This window comes from Vicugna pacos, chromosome 4 (genome assembly GCF_048564905.1).
Source record: "Vicugna pacos chromosome 4, VicPac4, whole genome shotgun sequence".
In the NCBI taxonomy this organism is placed as follows: Eukaryota; Metazoa; Chordata; class Mammalia; order Artiodactyla; family Camelidae; genus Vicugna; species Vicugna pacos.
Window position 1 is genome coordinate 19,916,182 of NC_132990.1, and position 24,873 is coordinate 19,941,054.

General features: G+C 37.0%; 2 protein-coding genes across 2 annotated transcripts; one reads left to right on the plus strand and one right to left on the minus strand.

The window, feature by feature from the left end:
* Positions 1 to 469: 469 nt before the first annotated feature.
* Positions 470 to 1,405, plus strand: IFNE (interferon epsilon). Its single transcript, XM_072958959.1, has one exon. It carries the CDS (start codon positions 686 to 688, stop codon positions 1,265 to 1,267), a length of 582 nt encoding a protein of 193 aa, XP_072815060.1. The 5' UTR covers positions 470 to 685; the 3' UTR covers positions 1,268 to 1,405.
* Positions 1,406 to 23,912: 22,507 nt separating this feature from the next.
* LOC102544096 (interferon omega-1-like) lies at positions 23,913 to 24,546 on the minus strand. The gene has a single exon (XM_006215134.4). It carries the CDS (start codon positions 24,498 to 24,500, stop codon positions 23,913 to 23,915), a length of 588 nt encoding a protein of 195 aa, XP_006215196.1. The 5' UTR covers positions 24,501 to 24,546.
* Positions 24,547 to 24,873: the final 327 nt, after the last annotated feature.

The following is a 24,873-nucleotide window of genomic DNA, read 5'->3' on the forward strand; positions in this document are numbered from 1 at the left end:
CATCTGCCATAGGCCCCTCCATTCCCCTTAGGAAGGCAACTTGCCTGTAACAATACATTCTTTGCTAATAACTTTCTTTTTCTGCCCCTTTTATACCTTTAAAAACCTTTCTTTTTCTCCAGTGTGGTGGAACCAATTTGACCTTTAAATTTACTCAATCAAATTTTTCTTACTTAACGGTAGCCTGTATGGGCTTTAGTTTTTGCCCCTGAGTGCCTTATAGGCGCTGCTAAGCCTCTGATAAATATAATTCCATGAAAGACTACTCCTTTGAAAAAAAAAAAAGAACAACTCTCCATAAAAGAACTTTAATAAGCTTGACTAAATATTTAGAAAGCATATTGTGTTGAGTGAAACTTTGAATGTAATAAATAATGAGAGTAATAGAAGGTACTTTTGGATGACTGGTTTGTCAAGGAACACAAACAAAGAAAACAAGTTCTTTTGATTACTTCCTCAAACAGCCAACACAATGGGGAAAGTGGAGGAAATGTTGCATGAACACTATGAAAAGGGAACCAGAAAGCCTAACATGTAAACTTGGAGAAATGACAGCATTAGAAAACAAACCTACAAAAGAGAACACCTTCTAGTGTAAGCCGAGTTGCGCAAAAGATAGATATTCTCTAGAAGTGGAGCTTTATCAAGTCTGCCAAGAGACTAAGTGGAATAGTTTACCTTCAACATGATTAACAAGCCTTTCTTTGAAATTGTGTTGGTGCTGCTGGCTTCTTCCACCGTCTTCTCCCGAGAGTTGAAACCGGTTCTTTTCCAACAAAGAAGAGTAAACAGAGAGAGTTTAAAACTCTTGAATAAATTGCGAACCTCATCAATTCAGCAGTGTCTACCACATAGGAAAAACTTCTTGCTTCCCCAGAAGTCTGTGGATCCTCACCAGTATCAGAAAGGACACATACTGGCCATTCTTCATGAGATGCTTCAGCAGATTTTCAACCTCTTCAGGGCAGTTATTTCTCTGCATGGTTGGGAGGAAATCCAAATGGATAGGTTCCTCTCTGAACTTCATCAACAGCTGGAATACCTGGAAACACTCATACAACTGCAAGCTGAACAGAGAAGTGGCACCTTGGGTAGTGAGCACCTTAGGTTACAGGTTAAAAGTTACTTCCAAAGGATCCATGATTACCTGGAAAGTCAGGAATACAGCAGCTGTGCCTGGACCATTGTTCAGATAGAAATCAACCGGTGTCTGTTCTTTGTGATCCAACTCACAGGAAAGCTGAGCAAACAAGGAATGGATCCTTGAACCTTGTGGAGCAAGAGCCAGCTGCAGGCTTTAAAAGTATAGGGTAGGTGGAGGAGTGGGAGGATTTCTCCAGACGCTATTCTTTCTTTTGTCTTAAAATGGTAGTGTTGCTTTGGTTTTGTGTGTGTATGTATATGTATATATACACATTGATTTGCGCTTTAAGATTATACATACTGACTACAATTGTTTTTATTTTGTGATGTCACTTTGTATTTTCTATCCATCTTATATTTTTATGAGTTGAGTGATTCATTTATATTTCATAATTAGTGCTTCAAATGGTTACATTTTCATAAAAATTGGCAATATAATGGAATGTGTCTCCACTGTAATAATACTTCCCTTATGATAAAATATTCATTCCAATGATTTCTTTATTTGCCAGAAATTGGTAGAAACAATGAGAAATACTAGGAATAATCTGTATTGCAGGATCTGAAAATATCATTACACACTGAATATTTGTTACAGTTGACACACTAGAAGTAAGACCAAAGGACATACAGTTTGCAGAGGAAAAAAATAAATGCATGAAAAGAGGTTCAACCTCACTCATAACTATGAAAAATATAAACTAAAAGTGAATAACATGCCATTTATAACCTAACAGATAGGTGAAACCTTAAAGTTTGATCTTAAAAACACTCATGGAGATGTTGGGGAAGAATGCTCTTATCATTTGCCAGAGCCCTGGAAATTGCTGTGATCACTGTGGATGCAATTTGGTGACATCTATTAAAATTATAGACGCATACACTCTTTGATCCATCAAGTATAGGTCTAAAATGTGCCCTGTAAAAACAATTGCAACTATGTGAAATGACATACAATGTTATTCATTGCAGTATTATTTATAATATCAAAAGATAGGAAACCGCCCAAAATCTTCTAATTAGAGACAGTTAAGGTATATTCACAAAAAGGAACACTATTCAGCTGGAGGTAAGAATGAGGATGCTCCTCCTGTACTAAAAAATAAAGTAAAAAATAGGCAAGATGCAGAACAGTGTATGTAAAATGCTGTATTTGAGATTAAAATGTAAGACAAATTTTACATTTGACCTTATATGTGGATAAAGAATATATAAGAAATAAATTACAGTGATAGCCTGTATTTGGTGGGGTGGAGAAAGTAGGGGAGGAGGACAGGATGGTAGAAGCTTTACAGCATATTTTTATGTTTTAATTTTTAATCGTGTGAATATAACAAATTAAAATAATAAAATGTATCTAATAAGTCACAGAAATCAGAAATTTACATGAAGGAGTCTTTTTGGTGAAAAGAAGTTAGGTGAAGGTTAGAAGAAACAGGACTGAACTAGGCTGCCCTTGGGGTGGCTGAGAGGAGGAGGGCTGCATGGGGGAGGAGGATGGCTGGACAGAAGAGCACCCAGGCCAAAGGAGAGGGCTCCTGCTCCCGGGAGATGCTGGTGATGAAGGGATTCCAGCTCTTCCAGCCAGGAGCTCCCTGAAATAGTCATGGGATGAATGTGAGGCCAGAGAAGCTGAAGTTCATTTACTGAGGCTTGGTGACTTTCCCACAGTCACAGCGACTTTTGCCCAGTGTGAGAAGCAGAGCCATGGCCTCACAATCTGGTGCTCGTTCTGCTACTTTATGTCGTGTTCTGCTTCAGATTCCTTGTATAATTCTAGGTAAAATTATCACTGGATGTAAAAAGAACATATTCCATTTGAGTTTAATTAGCCCACGTGTATTAACTGTTAGCCAGTGCTTCTGGATTTGGCTTGAAAGGGAGGAGAAGGAATCAGATAAGATCCTGAGACTGAGGCCAGGTGGCTGCAATAGTGGAAGGGGGTGAGGAAGCAGAGGCTGGGCAGTCAGGAGGAAGTCTTTGTCGCCGTCACATTTCGGACCAGGGGTTGACCTACTGACCTTCAAGTTCACGCAGAAGTGGGGAAGTGGAGAAAGGAGAAATATTTACTGCACTCAACTTGAATTTGATTACAGGTCATTTACGTCTCATGGTCTGTAGAGTTTTTGTTTTCTTTCAACCAGGAACTTTTCAGAACCAAATCCATCAGTTAACATGTTAGTCAATGCTCAAATTAATCTTGCAAGATAGTTTCTGTTATTCTCTTCTTTCCTCAGATGCGGAGAACAAGACTTTAAAAGTGAAGTATGTAACTTGCTCAAAATAACATAGCAAGCCATAGAGCTAGCAAATGCCAGAGCTAAGATCCCCTCCTAGGTCAGCCTGACTCAAAAGCCTGCATTGTGTTCTAGACACTACAAACTTGAATGGCATTGTGCAGTGTCACTGGGAAATATAATGATGACATTAAGGATAATTTTCTCCTGGCTTTTCTTATTCAAGTTTGCATACTCTCACAGTCTTGGATTACAGAGAGGATATTTTCTCCTCCTGGATATTTCTTTCCTAAGAACTAAGGAGCACAGAATAGAGAAGCTGCCAAGTGGAAACTTACAGCAGATAACGCTAATATTTAGAAGCTAAAACCAATACTTTACATGCTAATGTTTCCCCAAACATTTAGCTTTATAAGTTGATATCCTGCTTGTATAACTTTCTTTAGCTGCCTAATACAAACTAAAAATGGATTGCTTTTAAATATATGTGCCCTTTTAAAACTTTAAAACCAGAGTTCTAAGCTTGGAGATTTTGAGGAAGAGAAATACTTTGAAAGATTTGGTGCCCTGTTAGTAATGCCTGAGTGAGCTCAGGGTAAGGGTAAGTTCATTTGTACTCACAGGCTGAGTCATCTGAATTGTTATTGTTACACCTACAGGTCCTAAGCTAAATAGATTACTAAAACAAAAAAAAAACAGGTTATGAAATAGCAAGTACAGTACCGTATTTTCTGTAAATAAAATGTATGAAAAATGTCTGAAGAGATATGCACTAAAATGTTCACATCAGTGATAGAATATCCATTCTCTTACACTTTTCAGATTAAATATTATTTCTATGAATATGGGTTCATTTTAGAACCAGGAAAAATAAAATAGCTATTTTATTTTTAAAACGTAAAAAAAAAAAGGATAAATATGACCCCTTCTAGAGATTTGGCTTAGGATGCTTATCATGTGCAGTAAGTTAAGCCCCACCTCTAGCACATCAGAATCATTTGGAAGGCTTGTTAAAACACAGATCACATGGCTTCACCCCTACTGTTTCTGATCCAGTAATTCTGTGGTGGGGACTGAGTATTGGCATCTCTAACAATTCCTAGATCATGCTGATGCTGCAGGTCCCATGACTACACTTTATGAACCACATCCCTGTTTTTTATATCCTTGCTAGTCTTTTAACAGATGAAGGCATGGTCTTGAGCTTAGTGATTCATGTTTTCCCACAAATACCATGGTCCTATGGATAGGTAGTTGCTAAGGATAGTTGGGGTTTGTTTTTTTTTTCTGTCACTACCTTTTCACAGCAGCAGATTAGATGGTCTTTTTCCCTCTTTGAGAAGCTGTATGTAGAGACAGTAATACCCCGTGATAATAACTGCTTTTAAAGGAAAATGGTCCAAACTGAGTTTCTTTCTGTAAGAGTTTCTGATCCTCATGCCTGTAGTTGACTGAAATCAGAACTGCAACTGTAGCAGTAACTAATTAGACAAAGAATATGTTGTGGGCACTAAGAAAACCAAACTTCTGTAAGATAGAGGATTCATCCCAGGTGAAAGATGGCAAGTGATCTAGTAATATTCTCTATTGAGATGTAGAGATGTTTGGTAAATAAATAGATGTGGGGTTCATTCCTCGAATTGCTTTTGACGTTTAGCCCAAGTTTTCTCCCCTTTCCTAGAGTTCTGCCTGTGTCCAGTGACTGGTTGATACAGAGGTATAAAGGCTCCCTCCACCTCTGAAGAGTCATCCCAGCTTCAGAGCCCCCCACTGTGGCCAAGGCCTCTTTGTGATTGCACTGCAGCTTTAACTTTACCTGTGCTTAATCCTCCTGGCTTCTCTCCCCTTGAGTGTTGACCCCATATACTCCCTGATAAACTCCTGGGGGGTCATTTTTGTCTCAGAGTCTGCTTTCTCAGCATCTGACCCCTAATAGCACTGCATATAGAACTTACATTTAGGGCCATAGGAAACCCAAACTCACATTCTATTTCCTTGGCCTGAAACGTATTCTTTTCCTAATATGTGTTCTTGCCATTCGTGACTCACTTAAAAGTCTTCCCTTCACAGGAAGCCCTTATAGTCTGATTTCTCTGAATCTGTGCCCCTCCAGATCACAGCTCTTACCATGTGTCACAAACTACACTGTACCTTAATTGATCACTTCTCCATCTTCCAACTAGCATATGACCTACTTCATGGTAGTAGAGACTTCCTAACTTTTTACCTGGCATGGTTGTTGAGCACGTAAGAGGGACAATCTAAATACTGGATGAATGAAGAAATTTAAAACAAGGTGTTAAAGGAAAGAAGGGGTATATCAGTACCATATTGTCATGGGTGGTTGTATATGTGAGGAGACTCTATCTAGAGATGAGAAAGTCTTGCTTACATATGTCTGCTAAGAGGTAAAGTTTTTATTTTTGTTTTTCTATTTCTCTACTTTTCCTGGATGGGAAATTTGGATAAGCTACTTCTTGGAGTGAAAAGTGTCTCTTTCTCTCATGGAAGAGTGTTTTTTTTCCATGTATATTAAGGGCATGGTGAAATAACGGCATGGTATGATATGTAGGGGAGAAGTCCAGGCGGGAGCCTCTCTCCTGATTGTTCTGGTCATCTTAGACAATCTTTTTCTGAATCTACCCTTCATGGGCCTTGATCCCTGTCGTTCTGGTCATAGTTAGTAATACTTTCAACTGCCAAGTAATATAGAAACCACTTGTACCAACTTCAAACTTTTGTTCAGTTTATAGAAAACTTAATATGCTGGAAAAAATTATGAAAACAATACATGCAAATGCTGTAAATGGATCAATTTTATAGTTACATAAGGCGTTTACGCTCTTCCCTTTGTTCTGTTCAAAAAACCACTTGTCTTGTTATTGTCCAAAATGGCTGGCCACTGGATCAGTTTTTCTACCAACTGTTAGTAAAGACTTGATGGCAATTTTCCTGATTTCTTTGGATTGTTTACTTGAAACATTATGGATAGGCAGGAGATAGCCAGCATGAAACGAGTGTTTAGGGATGAATAGCCAGAGTCACATTGCAAGTATACAGGGAAGGGATTAGAACACAAAAACAGACTCATGGGTTTACCTTAAATGCTGGGAAAATCCAGCTTCTTAGAATTTTGGAAACCTGTTCAGCTAAATTTTCGTCGACAAAGGTAAGAGATGTGTACCTCTTGGAAAGGGCAGATCAAGGTTTGAGTAGAACAAAAGGCAGGTTACCTTGACCCATAAATCATGTAACTTTTTCTATGTAAGACAGCTAAGTGTACATTGTTTTAGTAAAATTTATAACAAGTTAGATTTCAGTGTAAGCCTTGTACTATTATAAGGCATAGATCCCTGGGAGAAATTTAATTATTCTAAATAACAGAAATTCATCTGGGTTCATGTCAGATGAACAAAGTGGTTATTAATCTGATCAAGACAGAGTTAACTTTCATTCTTCAATTTGTTAATGTGGTGTATCACACTGATTTGTGGATATTGAAAAATCCTTACATCCCTGGGATAAATCCCACTTGACCATGGTGTATGATCCTTTTAATGCATTCTTGGAATCGATTTGCTAGTATTTTGTTGAGGATTTTTGCATCTTTATTCATAAGTGATATTAGCCTGTGATTTTCTGTTTTTGTGATATCTTTGTCTGGTTTTGGTATCAGGGTGATAATGGCCTCATAGAATGAGTTTGGAAGTGCTTCTTCCTCGGCAGTTTGGAATAGTTTCAGAATGATAGGTGTAAACTCTTCTCTAAATGTTTGATGGAATTCACCTGTGAAGCCATTTGGTCCTGGACTTTTGTTTGTTGGGAGTTTTTAAATTACTGATTGAATTTCAGTGCTGGTAATTGGTCTATTCATATTGTGTACTTCTTCCTGGTTCAATCTGGGCAAATTGTGCCTTTCTAAGAAATTGTCCATTTCTTCTATGTTGTCCTTTTTGTTGACGTATAGTTGTTTATAGTAGCCTCTTCTGATCTCTTGTATTTCTGTGGTGTTGGTTGTAACCTCTCCTTTTTCATTTCTGATAGACTTACCATATGATCCAGCAATCCCACTCTTGGGAAGGGATAAATTGGGAATTCAAAAATTGCACTTCTTGGAGAGTGATGGAAATGTTAGCTATCTTGATTGTAGCGTTGGTTTCATTGGTGTATACATCTACCAGTATTCATCAAATTGTACACATGAAATATGTGTAGTTTACTCTACAGGAACCATACCACGATAAAGGTGTTAATATTTTTTTAATTGAAAAAACAGTTAACTTGAGAGCATTAAGAACTGAATTCTTAGCCAATATATTATTCAGTATAGCAGGTGTTTTTAAAGTAACATCTCCTAATCTAATCTCACTCCTTGGGAGGGAGGGAGAAGTGGAAGAGGAAAAGACTGGATGGAACTGGGAAGGAACTAAGCATATTTCCAGAGCAAACTGTGCTATTACAGGAAAAAATACCTTGAAGGACCCAATTGTGTCTAGCAGAGGGGGAGAGGAAAGAGGACACAGTCTCTGTGGGTAGGATAGTGTTCAGGAGCTGAACTAAATAACAAAAATGTCCCCAAATGCTTCTCAATAAGTTGATTTCTACCATGAATTGAAATTAGAAGGGCAGAGACAAGTTGGGACATATCAGGAATTCAGTTGTAACATTCTATAGGTAAATAGTCTCAGAAGATGCAAATCAAGGGTCCCATGGAAAAGGGATGCTAGAGATTCCACCAGTAAGTTTATGATGTAAGTTCTAGGCACAAAGTTCCCTGGGGCAGATGGGTTCATATCTGAACACCAAAAACCACGCGTGGCATTATATGCACGTGGGGTAGAGTGTGATATTCCAGAGGAAAGATTTCTTCTCCAAAACATCTCTCTCAGATTATCATGTGCTATCTTGTGCAACTAATGCCTAGATATTAAAAATAAACAAAAAAATTAAATAAAAACAAACAAAAAACGCACTAATTGTCCTCTTTCACAGCATTCGTGGGCATGGTCATAAGGGTAAGGCCACAGGAGATCCTAGTGTCACACTGCATGGCTCTGTCAAAACTGACCTTTTACTCCTGAGCAGAGTTATTGTGATTGGACCAGGTTGTGGTCTTCAGGATGGGTTCTTCTTGGGTGGTCCCTTGTCATCTCATGCAAATGGATCCCTGTAAGCTCACTCTAAGACCCCCGTCACAGGCCACACTAGTCTGAATCCAAGGGAAAACACTATTTAGGTTCAAGCTAGGCATCTTCAGTACATAAGGAAAAAATGTAAAATATAATACCTTATATAAATATATTTAGGAATTCAGATGATGATATCATATCCTGAGTATACACTGAATAAACTGTGAAACCCATGCCACATAAAAACATACTTTTGAAGAAATAGATATGCCCCTGCTGGGGTACTAGGTCTGCTTCAGCCTCAGTTCTCCCTAAGCTGGACTCAGACTCGGGGGTATAATCTAGGCAAGAAGGAGGCCTCACAGCTTCCGTACCCACTGAGAATCTTGCTTCTCTCATGCCTGGAGAATAGGAAAGACATCAGTTTACCTCAGAAGCTGACGGAAGACAGTCAGCCGTGGACAAGAGACCAAGCCACTGTGCCCTCCATAAGAAGCGCCAGCAGATTCTCAGCCTAGCAGCACAAGAGGGTCTCATGCTATTGGGGATAAGACCTGGATGGAGAAATTCCTCCCTGGGCTTCATCAGCAGGTGGACAGCTGGGGCTGTATTGGGGCAGGAGGGCAGGAGAGGGAGAAAGGAGGGGCCCCTTTCTGAGCAATGAGGAGCCAAGATTGGAAGCTTAGAGGATCTTCCAAGGAATACGCCTCTAAATGAAAGTAAGTGAATTCAGCCTTTGGGAGGATATCAGGATAAAAATTAGGAGGGGCTTCCTATCCGTTAAAAGGTTTGTTAAAAAAGTAAGGAAATAAGGAAAATTATAAAGAAGGATACCCCGAGTCTCTCCACATGGGGGTGAATGTTGACTTTCTCTGGCACCCACACAAGCAATGTGGTTTGGTAGGCCTAGGGTGAAGAAGGGGTACTGACCGTTGCAGTACTCTAAGAATAACACTCAGGGGTCTGTTCTCCAGAGTGGAGATCAGGCCACAGGAACTGGGGTCCATACTATGTCGTCAAATGAGAAGGGGACCAGGACCCTACCTTGCAGGACGACTGCCAGAATCACCTCAAGCACCCCAAGCAGTGCCAGTGGTAGCTGTGAGTCAGCACCATCGGTAGACCTCATCCACCCTGCTCCCTCATCAGCCCCATGTCCTCATTTATTTATTTAAATATATGAAACAAGCTAAATACAAATCCATTTCCACTGAAATATTAACAGGAGCAAAGAAAAAAACAAATGAGTAAGTATTAACAGCCTTTCCCTCTTGGGTACTTTCTAAGAAAAATTGTGTATCTCCCTGCTTGGTTTTTGGTCTTTTGCTGTGCTGCATTATGTGTATTTATAAAGTATAGACAGGGATACAGAAATTGCCCCAGAAAAATACAAAGCAATTTTCACAGTATAAAGGAGGAAAATAAATGGAAGATGGATAGAAGAATAGACCCAGCAAAGCGGTGACAGGAGTCAAAATATGGGCAAACTCCCTATGTAGTCAGAGAAGGTTTGAAGAGAGGGTCTCCAGGGATTTAGAAAGAGAGGTAAAGGGAAAGGATCTTGAGGGGCTCTGTGGTGCAGGGGCTGGAGGAATAGGGTGCAGGATGGAGTGAGCAGAATCCAGATGGAAGAGCCTGGGAAAGATGGATTTTAAGAAGTTTCGTTCTGAGTTTTGATTCCAAAAGCAATCTGAATTGCATTTTCATATGCCTTTGCAAAAACATGTTTTCGTTGAAACATATATAACTTTTTATTTAAAGAGAAAGAAAATGTTTTTATTTGAACTTTTTAAAGTTGGTACTGGCACAAAAAAAAACAAATGAAATTGCTTTAAGATTCCTGGCATATATATACTCAAGTATATATGAGAGCTGATAATTGAATAATGGTTGTTTTTAAACTAAAGGGGGAAAGCTTGACTAATGCAATAAATATTGTTGGGAAAATAGGCTATCTGGGGGGAAAAATCAGATTCCAAATCTCCCACAATACACGAAGTGAAATTTGATGTATACAGAATAAGAAGAAATAAGAGTGCTGGTTCTGAAGGCAGATCACCTGGGTTTCAATACCAGCTTTGCCATACACCGCTTTATGGCTGTGAGCATGTTGCTCTACCTCTCTATGTCTCAGGTAATCCAGCTGCTAAGTGAGTATTATAAATCACTGAGTGGTTATGGTTATAAGTATATGAAGCAAAAACAAACCTATCAGATACTAGGAAAAATGTGTATATGAAAAGTTTTAAAATCTTCAGATGGGAAAGCTCTTCCTGAGTGATGGGAAAGCTCTTCCTGAGTGATGTGAAATCCAAGGCCAGAAGGAAATGAACAACACATTTTAATACATGAATTGAAAGAAAAAGTCTGTCCAGTAAAGAACTATCAAGAAAATTGAAACACATACGAAAAAATCTTAAACCATACAATTGAATAATAACATTGTCAATTTAAAAAGAGCTCAGAAAAGCTTAACCCAGTAGCAATATGAGCAAGAAATACAGAGTTAATTTTCAAAAGCAGAAATAGCTACGAGTGGATAATTTACAAGAAAAACCATATAATAAACAGCAAGATGGCTTGATGATGTTTGAGGTAAGAGCACACACAGTAGAAATGTAAAATTTTCAAATATCAGTAATTATTTTGGTAACAATTACCAAAAATTTTTAAACCACTGGACTCAGCAAATGCAGTTCTAGGTATTTATATTACAGAAATACTCTGTCTATACCCCTGCCCAAATGTGAACACAAATTTATTTATTGCATCTCTATTTATATAAAGGGTAATTGTAGTCACATTAATGGGCTGTTATAGAGGATTTGTTAAGTAAACACTGGTCCTTTCATATTATGGAATACTACACAGCAAATAAATTCATTTAAATAAAGAATTTTCACTTGAATCGAAGTGTTTTCTTAACACGTTGAGTGAACAAGCAAATTAAGGGATTTGAGATTATTACAAGCTATTGAATATAGTTCTTTGTGCTATACAGTAAGGAACCTTGTTGTTTATCTAGTCTGTATATAGTAGTTTGTATCTGCTAGCTTATAATAACCTATAGTGAAAAAATATTAGAAAGAATATATTTGTATAACTGAATCACTATGCTGTACACCAGAAACTAACAGCATTGTAAATCAAATATACTTCAATTTTTAAAAAAAGAGTAGAATTTAAGGGAATAGAGGGTAGAAATGAGATCTTTAAACTCTCCTTTTAATTTTTGGAACCTAGATATCTTTTTTTTCCCTTTCTTAGCTATGTGTTTGAAATTGACTCTTGAATTGTGTCCAGTATTTCTGTTTTTCTGAAGCAAAGAGAGCTTGTCTTAACTCATTCTCCCAAAATTTGTACTGGAAGATGACTCCTGCCTTTGTATCACCAAGGACAGTGTGGAAAGACCGCTTCACTGGATTCTGTTCAAAGGCAAAGGTGGAACAGACGGAATTTTGGATGAAAATCATGTTTTCCTGATAATACGTAAATAAGAAAATTGTAATATATGTTTCTCATTTAATGAATAAAAACACTGATGTAACTTTAAGAGTAAGTAATTGATTCCTGAAAAATGCTGTCTTCTTTACTATATGATTTTTCACAGTAGTTTATGGATGAATAAAGTAATCCTGATTGTTCTCTCCAGCACTATTCTAGATCTTGGATCTGTGTTTCTGGGCCTTTTGGCATTAACTTATTTTTCCTTTTAGAGCAAATATTTTCACTAACAAGGACTCCTATAACTCAGTGTCTTGCTCCAAACTTACCTTTAACCCTTCCAGCAATTGTTGAATAAGTTACAGCAGAAATTTCTCTACATGTCTCTGTTGCAATCAGAAGGGATGTTCTTGAATGAAATTAATATGAAGGAAGGAAATTCTGGGATGCAACTTAGGGAAGAAAGCCATTGTGAAAAGGACTTCTGGTACAGAATTAGTCAAGATCTCCTACCTGCAAGGGAGTATGAACCTACAAAAGAACTCTACTAAGGACGCATTTTGGTTGGATCAGAAAGATCGCATGGTAAACCCAAAGACCATGGTGATGTTGTCAGACTAACCAGGGTTAAAAACTCCGAAGATTATGGGTTTACTTGCATCTCCAGCTTATTTACATCTGTAGCTTTCTTGCATAGTTTTAAAGTAGTATTTCAATATCAACCAGAAAATGAGAAAGCATCCAATTAAAAACAGTCAAGAATTTGAAATGGCACCTCACAAAAGAGGATATCCAAATGATCAATAAACTTGAGAAAAAGTGTTCAACATCATGACTTCTCATGGGAAGCAAATTGCAGCCAACATATTATACCACAACACACATACCAGAATAGCTAAAACTAAAAAGATTCAATTAAAAAATTAAAAAGACTGATATACAATTGTAGATGATGGGAGTATAAACTAGTAAAATTTTTAAAAAGTGGTTGGTAGTATCTATAAAGATAAACATGTATACACATACACACTCCACCCCAGGGCATATATCCGACAAATTGTGGCTTAGATCCACCAAAAGAAATGCTCACAGAAGCTTAAAGCATAGTAGCCCCCATATATGCCAAAGAAACAAAGCAAAAGTACATTAATACTAGAATTGATACATATATTTTGATCTATTCAAAAACTTAACAATGAAAATAATGAATTATTGATACATAAAACAATATGGATGATTCCACAGAGGTAGCATTACATGAAAAAGCTAGATATAAATTATCTGAAGTGTGTTTTCATTTATAAGACGTTCAGAAACTGGCAAAACCAAACCACAGTGATGGAGGAGTGGTTAGAGCTCAAGAGTGGTTAGATTTATGGTGGAATATTTATTAATAGGGCTCAAAGGTAGTCTTACTTTTACTTTAAGGAACAGTATTAGCTACTTATAATAATTTTGCTTCCTTTTGTTTGTTTCATAACTTTTTAATTTGTTATTATTCCACCACAGTATTAAATACTAGAAGGAAAGGTAGGCATTGTTGCCTTCTACCTGATTTTTAGGAAGAATACAGGCATATCTTCTTTTATTATGCTTCACAGATACTGCCTTTTTTACAGATTGAAGATTTGTGACAATTATGCATCGAGCAGGTCTTTCAGCACCATTTTTCAAACAGCATTTGCCCACGTTGTGTAGCTATGTCACATTTTGGTAGTTTTTGGCCATATTTCAAACATTTTCATTATTATATTTGTTATAGTGATCAGTGATCTTTGATTTTACTATTGCAAAAAGATTACGATTCGCTGAAGGCTCAGATGATGGTTAGCATTTTTTAGCAATAAAGTATTTTTAAACTAAGGTATGTACATTTTTTTTAGACATAATGTTGTTGCACACTTAATAGACTACAGTATAATGTAAACATAACTTTTAGATGCACTGGGAAACCAAAAAATTCATGTGACTCACTTTATCACAATATTGCCTTTATTGCAGTGGTCTGAAACCGAACCTGCAAAATCTTTGAGGTATGCCTGTATTCCAGTTTAAAATTTCTCTATAAATAAACCTGCTTTATAATGTTCTCATGTATCTTTATTTTTCATTAATTTAGAATTTTAAAAGATAATGCATGTAGTTTCTTTTACACACATATCAAATATCACATGAAAATGTTTGAGATGAAAGTTTATTTTTCTCATATAGTATACTGATGAACATACATGTATTCATTATCACATTTTTTCCACTGTGAGCTACCACCAGATCTTGTATATATTTCTCTGTGCTATACAGTATAATCTTGTTTATCTATTCTGCATATGCCTGTCAGTATCTACAAATTTTGAAATTCCAGTCTGTCCCTTCCTACCTCCCACCCCCTTGGCAACCACAAGTTTGTATCCATGTCTGTGAGTCTATTTCTGTTTTGTATTTATGTTCTTTTTTTTTTTTTTTTTAGATTCCACATATGAGCGGTCTCATATGGTATTTTTCTTTCTCTTTCTGGCTTACTTTACTTAGAATGACATTCTCCAAGGCCATCCATGTTGCTGCAAATGGCGTTATGTTGTTGTTTTCATGGCTGAGTAGTACTCCATTGTATAAATGTAGCACATCTTCTTTATCCAGTCATCTGTCGATGGACATTTAGGCTGTTTCCATGTCTTGACTATTGTAAATAGTGCTGCTATGAATATTGGGGTGCTGGTGTCTTTTTGAAGTAGAGTTCCTTCTGGATATATGCCCAGGAGTGGGATTACTGGGTCATATGGTAAGTGTATTCCTAGTCTTTTGAGGAATCTCCATACTGTTTTCCATAGTGGCTGAACCAACCTGCATTCCCACCAGCAGTGTAGAAGGGTTCCCTTTTCTTCACAGCCTCTCCAGCATTTGTCATTTGTGGACTTTTGAATGATGGCCATTCTGGCTGATGTGAGGTGATACTTCATTGTATTTTGATTTGCATTTCTTTGAATTAGTGATATTGAGCATTTTTTCATGTGCCTATTGGCCATTTGTATTTCTTCCTTGGAAAATTGCTTGTTTAGGTATTCTGCCAATTTTTGGATTAGGTTTTTTTTTTTTTCTTATTACGTTGTATGAGCTGCTTATATATTCTGGAGATCAAGCCTTTGTCAGTTTCATCTTTTGCAAAAATTTTCTCCCATTTCATAGGTTGCCATTTTGTTTTGTTTATCCCTTTGCTGTGCAGAAGCTTGTAAGTTTAATTAGGCCCCATTTGTTTATTCTTGCTTTTATTTCTATTGCTTGAGTGGATTGCCCTAGGAGAATATTTTTGAGATGTATGTCAGATAATGTTTTGCCTGTGTTTTCTTCTAGGAGGTTTATTGTATCTTGTCTTATGTTTAAGTCTTTGATCCATTTTGAGTTTATTTTTGTGTATGGTGTAAGGGAGTGTTCTAGCTTCATTGCTTTACATGCTGCTGTCCAGTTTTCCCAACACCATTTGCGGAAGAGACTGTCTTTATTCCATTGTATATTCTTACCTCCTTTGTCGAAAATTAGTTGACCAAAAGTTTGTGGGTTCATTCCTGGGCTCTCTGTTCTGTTCCATTGGTCCATATGTCTGTGTTTGTACCAATACCATGCTGTCTTGATGACTGTAGCTCTATAGTATTGTCTGAAGTCTGGGAGAGTTATTCCTCCAGCCTCTTTCTTTTTCTTCAGTAATGCTTTGGCAATTCTTGGTCTTTTGTGGTTCCATATAAGTTTTATCATGATTTGTTCTAGTTCTGTGAAATATGTCCTGGGTAATTTGATAGGGATTGCATTAAATCTGTCAATTGCCTTGGGCAGTGTGACCATAAAATGGTTAATTTCTAAAAACAAAAACAAACAAACAAAACTGTAGATAAATTTGTCTTGTTTTAAGCCAAAAAAAATCAATGTTAGCCAATTATAAACTAAAAAAAAAAAGAATCAACTATTGAAACATGGTAAAATATGGATGAATCTTAAAATGTTTTAGCTGAATGAAAAGAAAAAAGAACACATACTGTACTTACACTGGGTCGCCCGGTCTTGGCACTCCTCTTTCTGGTGCCTCTCCGGGGGGAGGAGGGGAACTGGCACAGGCAGAAGCCACACCTGGAGGGCAGCTGACTCACGGCCTTCCCCATGGCCAGGTTGTGGCAACAGAGGCTCTTGCTGATCTCACAACAACAGCTGGGGCATGTGGCCTGCTCCTCCTTCAAAAAAAAAAAAAAACAACCAAGAATATATACTGTATTATTCCATCTACATAAAATTCTAGGAAATGCAAACTTGTCTTTAGGGGACAGAAAGGTCTGACTGGCAGGGTAAAGGGTGAGGCTGGAAAGGGAAAGAGGAAGGGAGCTACAGGGGCATGAAGAAACATTTGGAGGGTGACAGGGATCTTCATTATCTTACTTGTTGTGATAGTTTTATGGGTATATATAGATATCAAAACTTACGATTAGATTTATATTCTCTGCAGGTAGAAGATCTTTGCTACAGCTGTACCAGAAGACCTTGGTCAATGTCTTTTCTTTCATAGTGCACGTTCCAGCAGACCTTCCATGCTGGTGTACCTGCAGATTAGAATAGAGACCCATGAAAGATTTCTCAGTTGGTGGAACAGCTAAAGGTAAATTTGGAGCAAGATATTGAATCAGAGCAGTCGTTTTGGTGCAAGCTCTGGTTCTATAAAGGAAACAAATCACTACCAAGAGAAGCAGAAATATAGCTCCAAGACCTAGAAGAGTCTGGAGAAAAACCAAGATTTACTTTTTATTCATCCATACTAAGAAAACTTACGTGTTAAAGAAATAAATTTCCAAGATTCAAAACATTACTTTTATATAAAATTATCTCAAAGTTTTTATTTATTAAGTGAGACACATTCACTAGCATTCTTTTATTTCTGCATTGGTAGAAAATTCTGACTGCCATCTAAAGTTTTAAGTGGTCAGTGCTGTCTTTTCTGCCTCTGCCTTTTAAAGAGCTCAGTAAACCATTTTTCCTCACATTTTCTCCTACTGATACAAAGACTGTGTGCTCTTTTTTCAGTTTCAAGCATTTGAGATACGGAGCTAAGATGGATATCTTTTCCTTCAATTTAATAGAAATATTGGAAACAATATTAAAAAAAATCAATTCTAAGTGTATAGCTTATTTTTAAGTTAAAAAAAGAAGTGATATGTAGGTTCCAGAAAACAAAAGAAAGTCAAATGATCCTATTTCTACCCTATATTTCCTAAGATCCTAATCTTTAGGAATAACTAGATATCAGTTTTCACCAATGTAATTACTCTTATCCTGTGTAACTTTGTTTTTCACTCAAGAAAATGCTTATAATATCATGAACATCCTTGGATGCTGATGAGTATTAATCCACCTTATTTAAGTTAACATGGCTGCACAAAATACCATGAAGGAATCGTGGTTTACTTAACTAGTCACCTGTACTGGCACACATTAAGTAGATTTCATTATCTTTCATATGAATAATGGTACACAATGAGCAAACTTGAGTATTCACTTAGTGAATACCATCTGTATCTATCTATCTATCTATCTATCTATCTATCTATCTATCTATCTATCTATAAGATATATACCTTCTGCTGTATTGCTGAGTCTAATGGTTCAGAATTTTTAATAGATATTCCTAAACTAATCACCAATAATGTTTGAAATTTTTACACTTCTAACAACTCTGTGTAACTGTGCACTCTTACCCCAACTATCACCAAGCAGTCTTGTTGCTGGTGCTGTTTATCAAATTTTTCACTTGAAATTTCATTTATTTGCAAAATCTCTGATTGCTTGGAGGCTGTTTATTTGGCTTATGTATGTTATCCACTCAGTGCTTTCTGCTTCTATAAATCACCTCTTTGTATTCTTTTGCTCAGATTTTTATTGGATTCTTAAACTTTCTTGAGCTCTTTCTGTATTAAAAATGTTAATGCTCTGTTATACATTATAAGATTTTTCAATATCATGTGATTTAAAATTTTTATGATGCCTTGCTGAAGAGGCTTTTTAAAAATTAATGTGTTAAAATATGTTGCTCTATTCCTTTACGGTCTGTAGATCTCAAGTTTCTCAGGTCTTTGCATCTGTTAACAAAATAAGCTGATGTAGTTTCTTTCATTATCCTCATTTTATAGAGAAGAAAGAGGCACAGAGAGATTAAATAACTTTCCCAAGGTCCTGTCCTCATTTTGGAATCCAGGCCCTCGGAATTAACAGCCTGCGCTTTTTACCAATTTTGGGAATATTACAATCCCCAAGTATGAGAGAAGTTGCCGAGAATCTGAGCATTCTTTCTCCAGAACAATCTTAAATAAATAAATAATGACAAGTTCTCTCTCCCCAGTTCCCATTTATCTCAGTCATAATAAGCACCATTCCCTTCTAACATTAATTTGGTCATCATTTTCCTTGTACCTGTTACAAATCAGTCTTGTCATCCTGAGAATATTTCTTTCTATGTTTGACCAGCAGTGTTTTCTAAAAACTGAATTTGGGTGGTGTATATACATGTTGCATTATATGAAGTGTTTATTTTCTGCCTTTATTGAACTTCCAGTCAGGCTCTGACTTCCAGGCTCTGATTGCCTCCTCCAATAACCAGCCCTTCTGCAACTTGTCTTAAAATACATCAGGAGACAGAGGTCCATAAATGTACCATCCTCTTCCACAGGATGGACCAGAAGACCTTTGGCTTGGCCAGTCAGATGTAACAAATTTGACATCTATTTAATTTGCCAAGTTTCTTATGCTTCAGATTCTTTTGTTTCTTAATTTATTTTGTTTTTTAAATGTTCATTGAAATATAGTTGATGTAAAATATTATAGTATTTTCAGGTGTACTACATAATGAGTTGACATTTGCAACATCATGAAATGATAATCATGATAACTTTTACATCTGTCCCCATATAAAGTCATTACTGTGTTGTTGACCATATTGACCATATTCCTTATGCTGTAAATTTATCTCTCTTAATCCCCTTCACCTATTGCCCCCATCCCCCACCCCCTACCTTCTTGCAACCAGTCATTTGTTCTCTGCAGCTGTCTTGTTTTGATTTGATTTCATTTGTGTATTTGTTTTGTTTTTTGGATTCCACATATAAGTGAGATCATACAATATTTGTCTTTCTCTGTGATTTATTTCACCTTGCATAATACCTTCTAGATCCATCCATGTTGTTACAAATGGCAAAATTTATTTTTATTTTTATGACTGAGTAATATTCCATTGTGTGTATACCACATTTTCTGTGTTCAAATATTAACGGACACTTGGGTTGCTTACATATCTTGACTATTGTAAATAATACTGCAGTGAACATTGGTGTGCATGTATCTTTCCAAATTACTGTTTTTCTTTTCTTGTGGTAAATACTCGGGAATGAAATTGGTGGACATATGGCAGTTATATTTTTAATTTTTTTCAAAAACCTCCATACTGTTTTCCAGAGTGGCTACAATAATTTACAGTCCCATCAATAGTGCAGAAGGGTGCCCTTTTCTTTATATCCTCAGCAACACTTGTTATTTGTTGTCTTTTTAATAATAGCCATTCTGACAGGTGTAAGGTGGTATCTAATTGTGTTTTTGAATTGTATTTCCCTGATGATTAATGGTATTGGGCATCTTTTCATGTGTCTTTTGTCCAGTTTTATGTCTTCTTTGGAAAAATGCCTGTTCAGGTCTTCTGCCCATTTTTAATCAAGTTGTTTGTTTAAGTAATGTTAAGTTGTATGTATCCTTTGTATGTTTTGGATATTTACCCCTATTGAATATAGAGTTTGCAAATATTTTCTCCCATTCAGTAGGCTGCCTTTTCATTTTGTTGATAGTTTCCTTCGCTGTGCAAAAGCTTTTTAGGTTGGTGTAGTCCCATTTGTTTATTTTTGCTTTTGTCTTTCTTGCCTGAGGAGCAATATATATATATTTCTAAGACCGATGTCAAAGAATGTACTACCTGTGTTTTCTTTTAGGAGTTTTATGGTTTTAGGTCTTACATTTAAGTCTTTAACCCATTTTAAGTTTACTTTGTATACAGTGTGAGAAAATAATTCAGTTTCATTCTTTGGCACGTAAGCTGTCCAGTTTTCCCAACGTTATTTATTGAAGAGGCTGTCTTTTCCCCATTGTATATTTTTGCCTTTTTTGTCATAGATAGTTGACCGTGTAAGTGTGGCCTCTTAAATTATCTTCATTTTTTAAAATTCTTTTTTCTTTTTTTTCTGTTCAGTTTGGTTGATTTCCACTATTCTGGCTTTCAGTTCACTGATCCATTCCTCTGTATCATCTGATGTACTTCTGATTCTTTCTAGTGTGTTTTTCACTTCTGTTATTTTAAACTTCAGCTCTGTGTGGTCTTCTTTATATTTTCTGACTCTGTTAAAGATCTCGCTGTGTTGATTCAGTCTTCTCCTGAGTTTTTTGAGCATCTTTATGATCATTATCTTGAACTCTTACTAAGTCAGTTGTCTAGCTCCACTTCAATTAGTTCTTTTTCTGAGGTTTTGACTTGTTTCTTTGTTTGGAACATATTCCTCTGTCTCCTCGTTTTATCCAATTCTCTGTGTTTATTTTTACATACTGGGTAGATCTGTTATATTTCTGGATCTTGGAGAAGTGATCTTATGTAGGAGCTGTCCTGTGGAGCAGAGCAGCACACTTCTCTCTGATCAGCAGGACTTTATGCTCTAGGGGTGCCCCCTGTGTGGGCTCTGTGGCCCTTCTGTTGTGCTGTGGCCTCCTACTACGGGCACACTGGTAGGTGGGCATGCCCCTGGCCCATTTGGCTGCCAAGCCCTGCCTTGTGTGGTGGCTGCTGGCCCCCTGGTGGGTAGAGCCAGGTCCTGGGGCAGCTGGTTGTAAGGCAAGGGACGAGGGTTCAGTACATTTCAAATTCTTAAGGGGCTGCTGGCTCTTACAAGTATTTCATAGTTCCTGATTTATTGAGCATTTGAACATTATGTGACTGGTGCATTATTCTCCTAATGGAATCAGAACTTAAAAGTACCTAAACACTGATGGAATGCGTTCCTGGATTTTTTACCAGCTTGTTTCACGTAGACATATGGGCAGTGTTGGTGCTGCAGGAACCTCTATTTACTGCATTTCTGTGTGTGGCTGGATACTGAGGGCATCTTGATCCCTGCAGAGGAAGGCATGGCAAATGGGGAGGGCTGCGTCATGGCCATGTTCCTACTCTCACTTCTGCAGCCAGCAAACCTCAGCTGCCTTTCACCAACAGTGCACCGTGATCCCCTGCAGAAGCTCACGGCCACCATAGCTGCAGCCCTGTCTTCCCTCCTCTTTTCCCCAGTTGGCCACATGTATCTAGAGCTGCTGAAGTCCATAGCCTGGGCAGGACCTGTGCATGATGGGCTGGCAGCTCAGCGCTGGCAGTGGCTCACTGATCCCTAGCTCTGGTTTGCCAACCCAGGGTCTTGATTCTCCAATAATTTGGAACATACAAGTTAATAACTTCTGGGTATTAAACAGGGAATGACTACAGAGATTTTCAGGGCAAGGTGACAGTACAGAGCTAGCTAGAAGTTTTTCACATTAAATATAGCAATATAATAAAATGAATGAAAGGTAAAATTTTACATATATATGTATACCAAACTGGTCAAATGGGTGGGTGGGTGAATACCACATCCTATGTTGTGAGGTATGAATGATGCCTTAAGTTTCATACTATGGATTTCTGTCGACGTTTCTTATATTTGCAATCATGAAACTGTTTTGCTCTCTGTTCCTTCTTCTTAGCTATTATAATTTCCCCCGTATATTACTTAATAATTATTCTTAGCCTTAGGTTTTGGGAGAAAGTTTCTGATACCATTTCTTTCATTCATTTTTATTCTTTGTTATAATTAGCCATTTAGGGATCCACAGATGTTTGTGATTCTCATGAAGCCAATGCTATTAACCTTAGAACAATTCTAAAATTAATCAGGAAATAATGCAAGCAATAATATTTAAAAATACAAAGGAGTTCTTGCCCTTGGCTACCTCAACCAGAAGCATTAAATGAATTTTCAAGTAACTGTAGTAAAACAAGTGTAGCAATGAGTAAAGTTCCATAACCATATTAATAAAGAAAAAAATCTCAAAAGTAGTCATATTATGAGAATTAATTAGATTTATGCTAAAGATATATAAATAAGGAAGGAAATAACATTTAAATAAAATGTTCTAGAAAAATTGCCTGGCACTCTAACAGAAAGCAATGTAGATTCTCATACCATAGATCAAAAAATAAAAAAAAAAACTGGTGATGGAATATTGAATTTAATGTAAAAACAGATTAACAACAGGGCACTCAGTACACATAAACTCAAAATAGGGATGTGACTAGGGAGAGGCTCAGTTCTATGTGCTAAACACCCCTTGAAGAAATGTATAAGAAACTGTCCAGCTCTTTGTACCCAGGTGAAATTTAAAACAAGTGTCCATCAAAAGAATATGGCTATAATTTATAGAAAATGTTTATGTTGATGATTAGGGGATTATAAAAGGATGATAAATAATGTAAATTATCAATATAAAACTAAAGTAAGTGAAGTAGCAGATAAAGCAAAATGAAACTTGATTGTAAAACTTGATTGAAAAGAGGATTTAAATTAGCAAGCACATGGGTTACCACTGAAATTCACTACAGAGTGATGCTAATTAGAACAATGATAAATTAATTTTTAGCCAAATAAGCAATATGTGAAATCAAATATCTAAATAAGCAATTGTTTAAATCAAATAAGTCAAATATTAAAAATGTTCTTATGTTTTTGTGGCAGTTTATCCAATCTTTGGAAATGATTCTCAGAAAATGAGGAAAAAAACATGCATGGGCTTATTAACCCATAATCTCCTCCACGTACCATCTTATTTCACTCCTCTACTTCACAAACAAAATTATGAAGGTAATTTTCTATACCCAGTGCCCCTAATTCTCATTATTGTTTTACTTTTCAACCTACTCCCATCTAGTTTCTGTCCCATTAATTCTATTAAAGCAGATCCCATGGAGGTCACCAGTGGCTTCTGTTTTCAGATACTGAGATAGTTCATCCACCAATGCCCTGCAAGCACCACGTAACATTTTCTTAAATTCAAAACCCGTATTTCCACTGCCAATAAGACTGCATTTACATGTCTTCCCGTATAAATGTACCTTAGAAATGATGTATAATATTATTTTTCCTTTCCAGCATCACTTGTACCTAAAACTTCCAATTTGAGAACATTATTTTCCTTTACTTCTCTTTGCAGTGTTTAATATAACTGAGATAAAATAAACATTAATACCATTTTTATGTCCTCTTCCTTGTAAGACTGAGCGTTTCAGCACAGTGGGAACTGCATTTGCTTTATTCATTTGTACTTCTTGATGGCAATTTTACAGTGTCATTTAGATACTCAATTTATGTGTATAATCTGAATGGAATGAAAGAGTAAATAAATATTACCATCCATTCTCCAACATCATTTACAAAATGAGAGTTTGGATTTTGATTTTAGAATAAACAAACTCAAGTTTTATTTGATAAGAATTTAATAAATAAAACAAAGTGCAAATTTAGTGGCATGGAGTGGTAAAAATGTTTAGTAAATTTTAATACAATATAAAGATAAACAAGTAATTTTATACATAATTTTTAAATATAAATATGAGAGATGCAAGAAGGAATAGATAATAAATAAATAAGTAAATAAATAAGTAAATAAATAAATAAGTAAATATCAGTGCAGTCATCTCTTAGGAACTGATGCCCCTAGAGCTGAACTTTTTAACATGTCCTTGTTTAATACTAGACAAAATATTTGCTGAGTTAATTCAATAAATTCTGTTATTAAAGCAAAAATATGAGTCTTCTGAAATGACCAAAGACGAATGTGCAAGGGTGAGAAGACATCTCAGTCAATGAGAATCATGTCAAGGTGACCCCAGGTCTCCATCCATAATTCTTAACCTTTCTTGCAAGTTGGCTGATGAAGAGAAGGATCTCATGATTTCCAGTCGGACAATTTCCCAGGCACAGTCACTGTATTTCTTCTCTTTCAGGTAGAGATGGATTCCCTGGAAGTACTTCTTCACGGCCAGTGTCGGACCTGCCATTCCCTGGGCAGAGTCTTCCTCTCCCATTGCCTGCACCAAACAGGTGTCCAGGTCCTCCAGCTGCTGATGGAGTCCAGTGAGGAGTTTGTCCAGGAGGGTGGTGTCCCAGGCAGCAGAGGAGCGCTCTGCGTGGAAGAGGTTGAAGAGCTGCTGGAGCATCTCATGGAGGACAGAGATGGCCTGGGCCTTCTGGAGCTGGCTGCCATCCACTTGCTCTCGGGGGAAATGGAAGTCTTTTCTGTCCTTCAGGCAGAAGAAAGGGGAGATTCTCCTCATTTGGCCCAGAAGCACAAAGTTCTCCCTGCTAACCAGCACATGGTTCTGAGGCAGGTCACAGCCCAGAGCCCCACCAGGGCCATAGGTGAACACCAGCAGGGCCGTCACTAGAGAGAGCACGGAGGCCATGGGGCGAGTGAGGTGCTGCTGGCCTGGCTGAGACGGGCGTCTGGGTGAACCTTGGAGGTAGGTTCTCTGATGGCATTCTTTCTAAGCGTGGCTTTTAAATAGGGAAGACAGTTTCCATTTTCTGAATAGTTCTCTCTACTTTCACTTCCATTTTGTGTTTTCATTTTGATGTTTTCTATTTGCCCTAAGAAGATGTAATCAGTCTAAACTTTTAATTTTTGTAGTAGAAGTTTAATTTTCCCAGTAAGCTTTGAATGTGTCGATCCAAATGGATATCAGTTAAATGAGAACCTAATTAAAGGCTAAAGTATATGTAAGTATGTAAAGATTCATATACATGAACATACTTATGTACACATTTTAATGTATATAA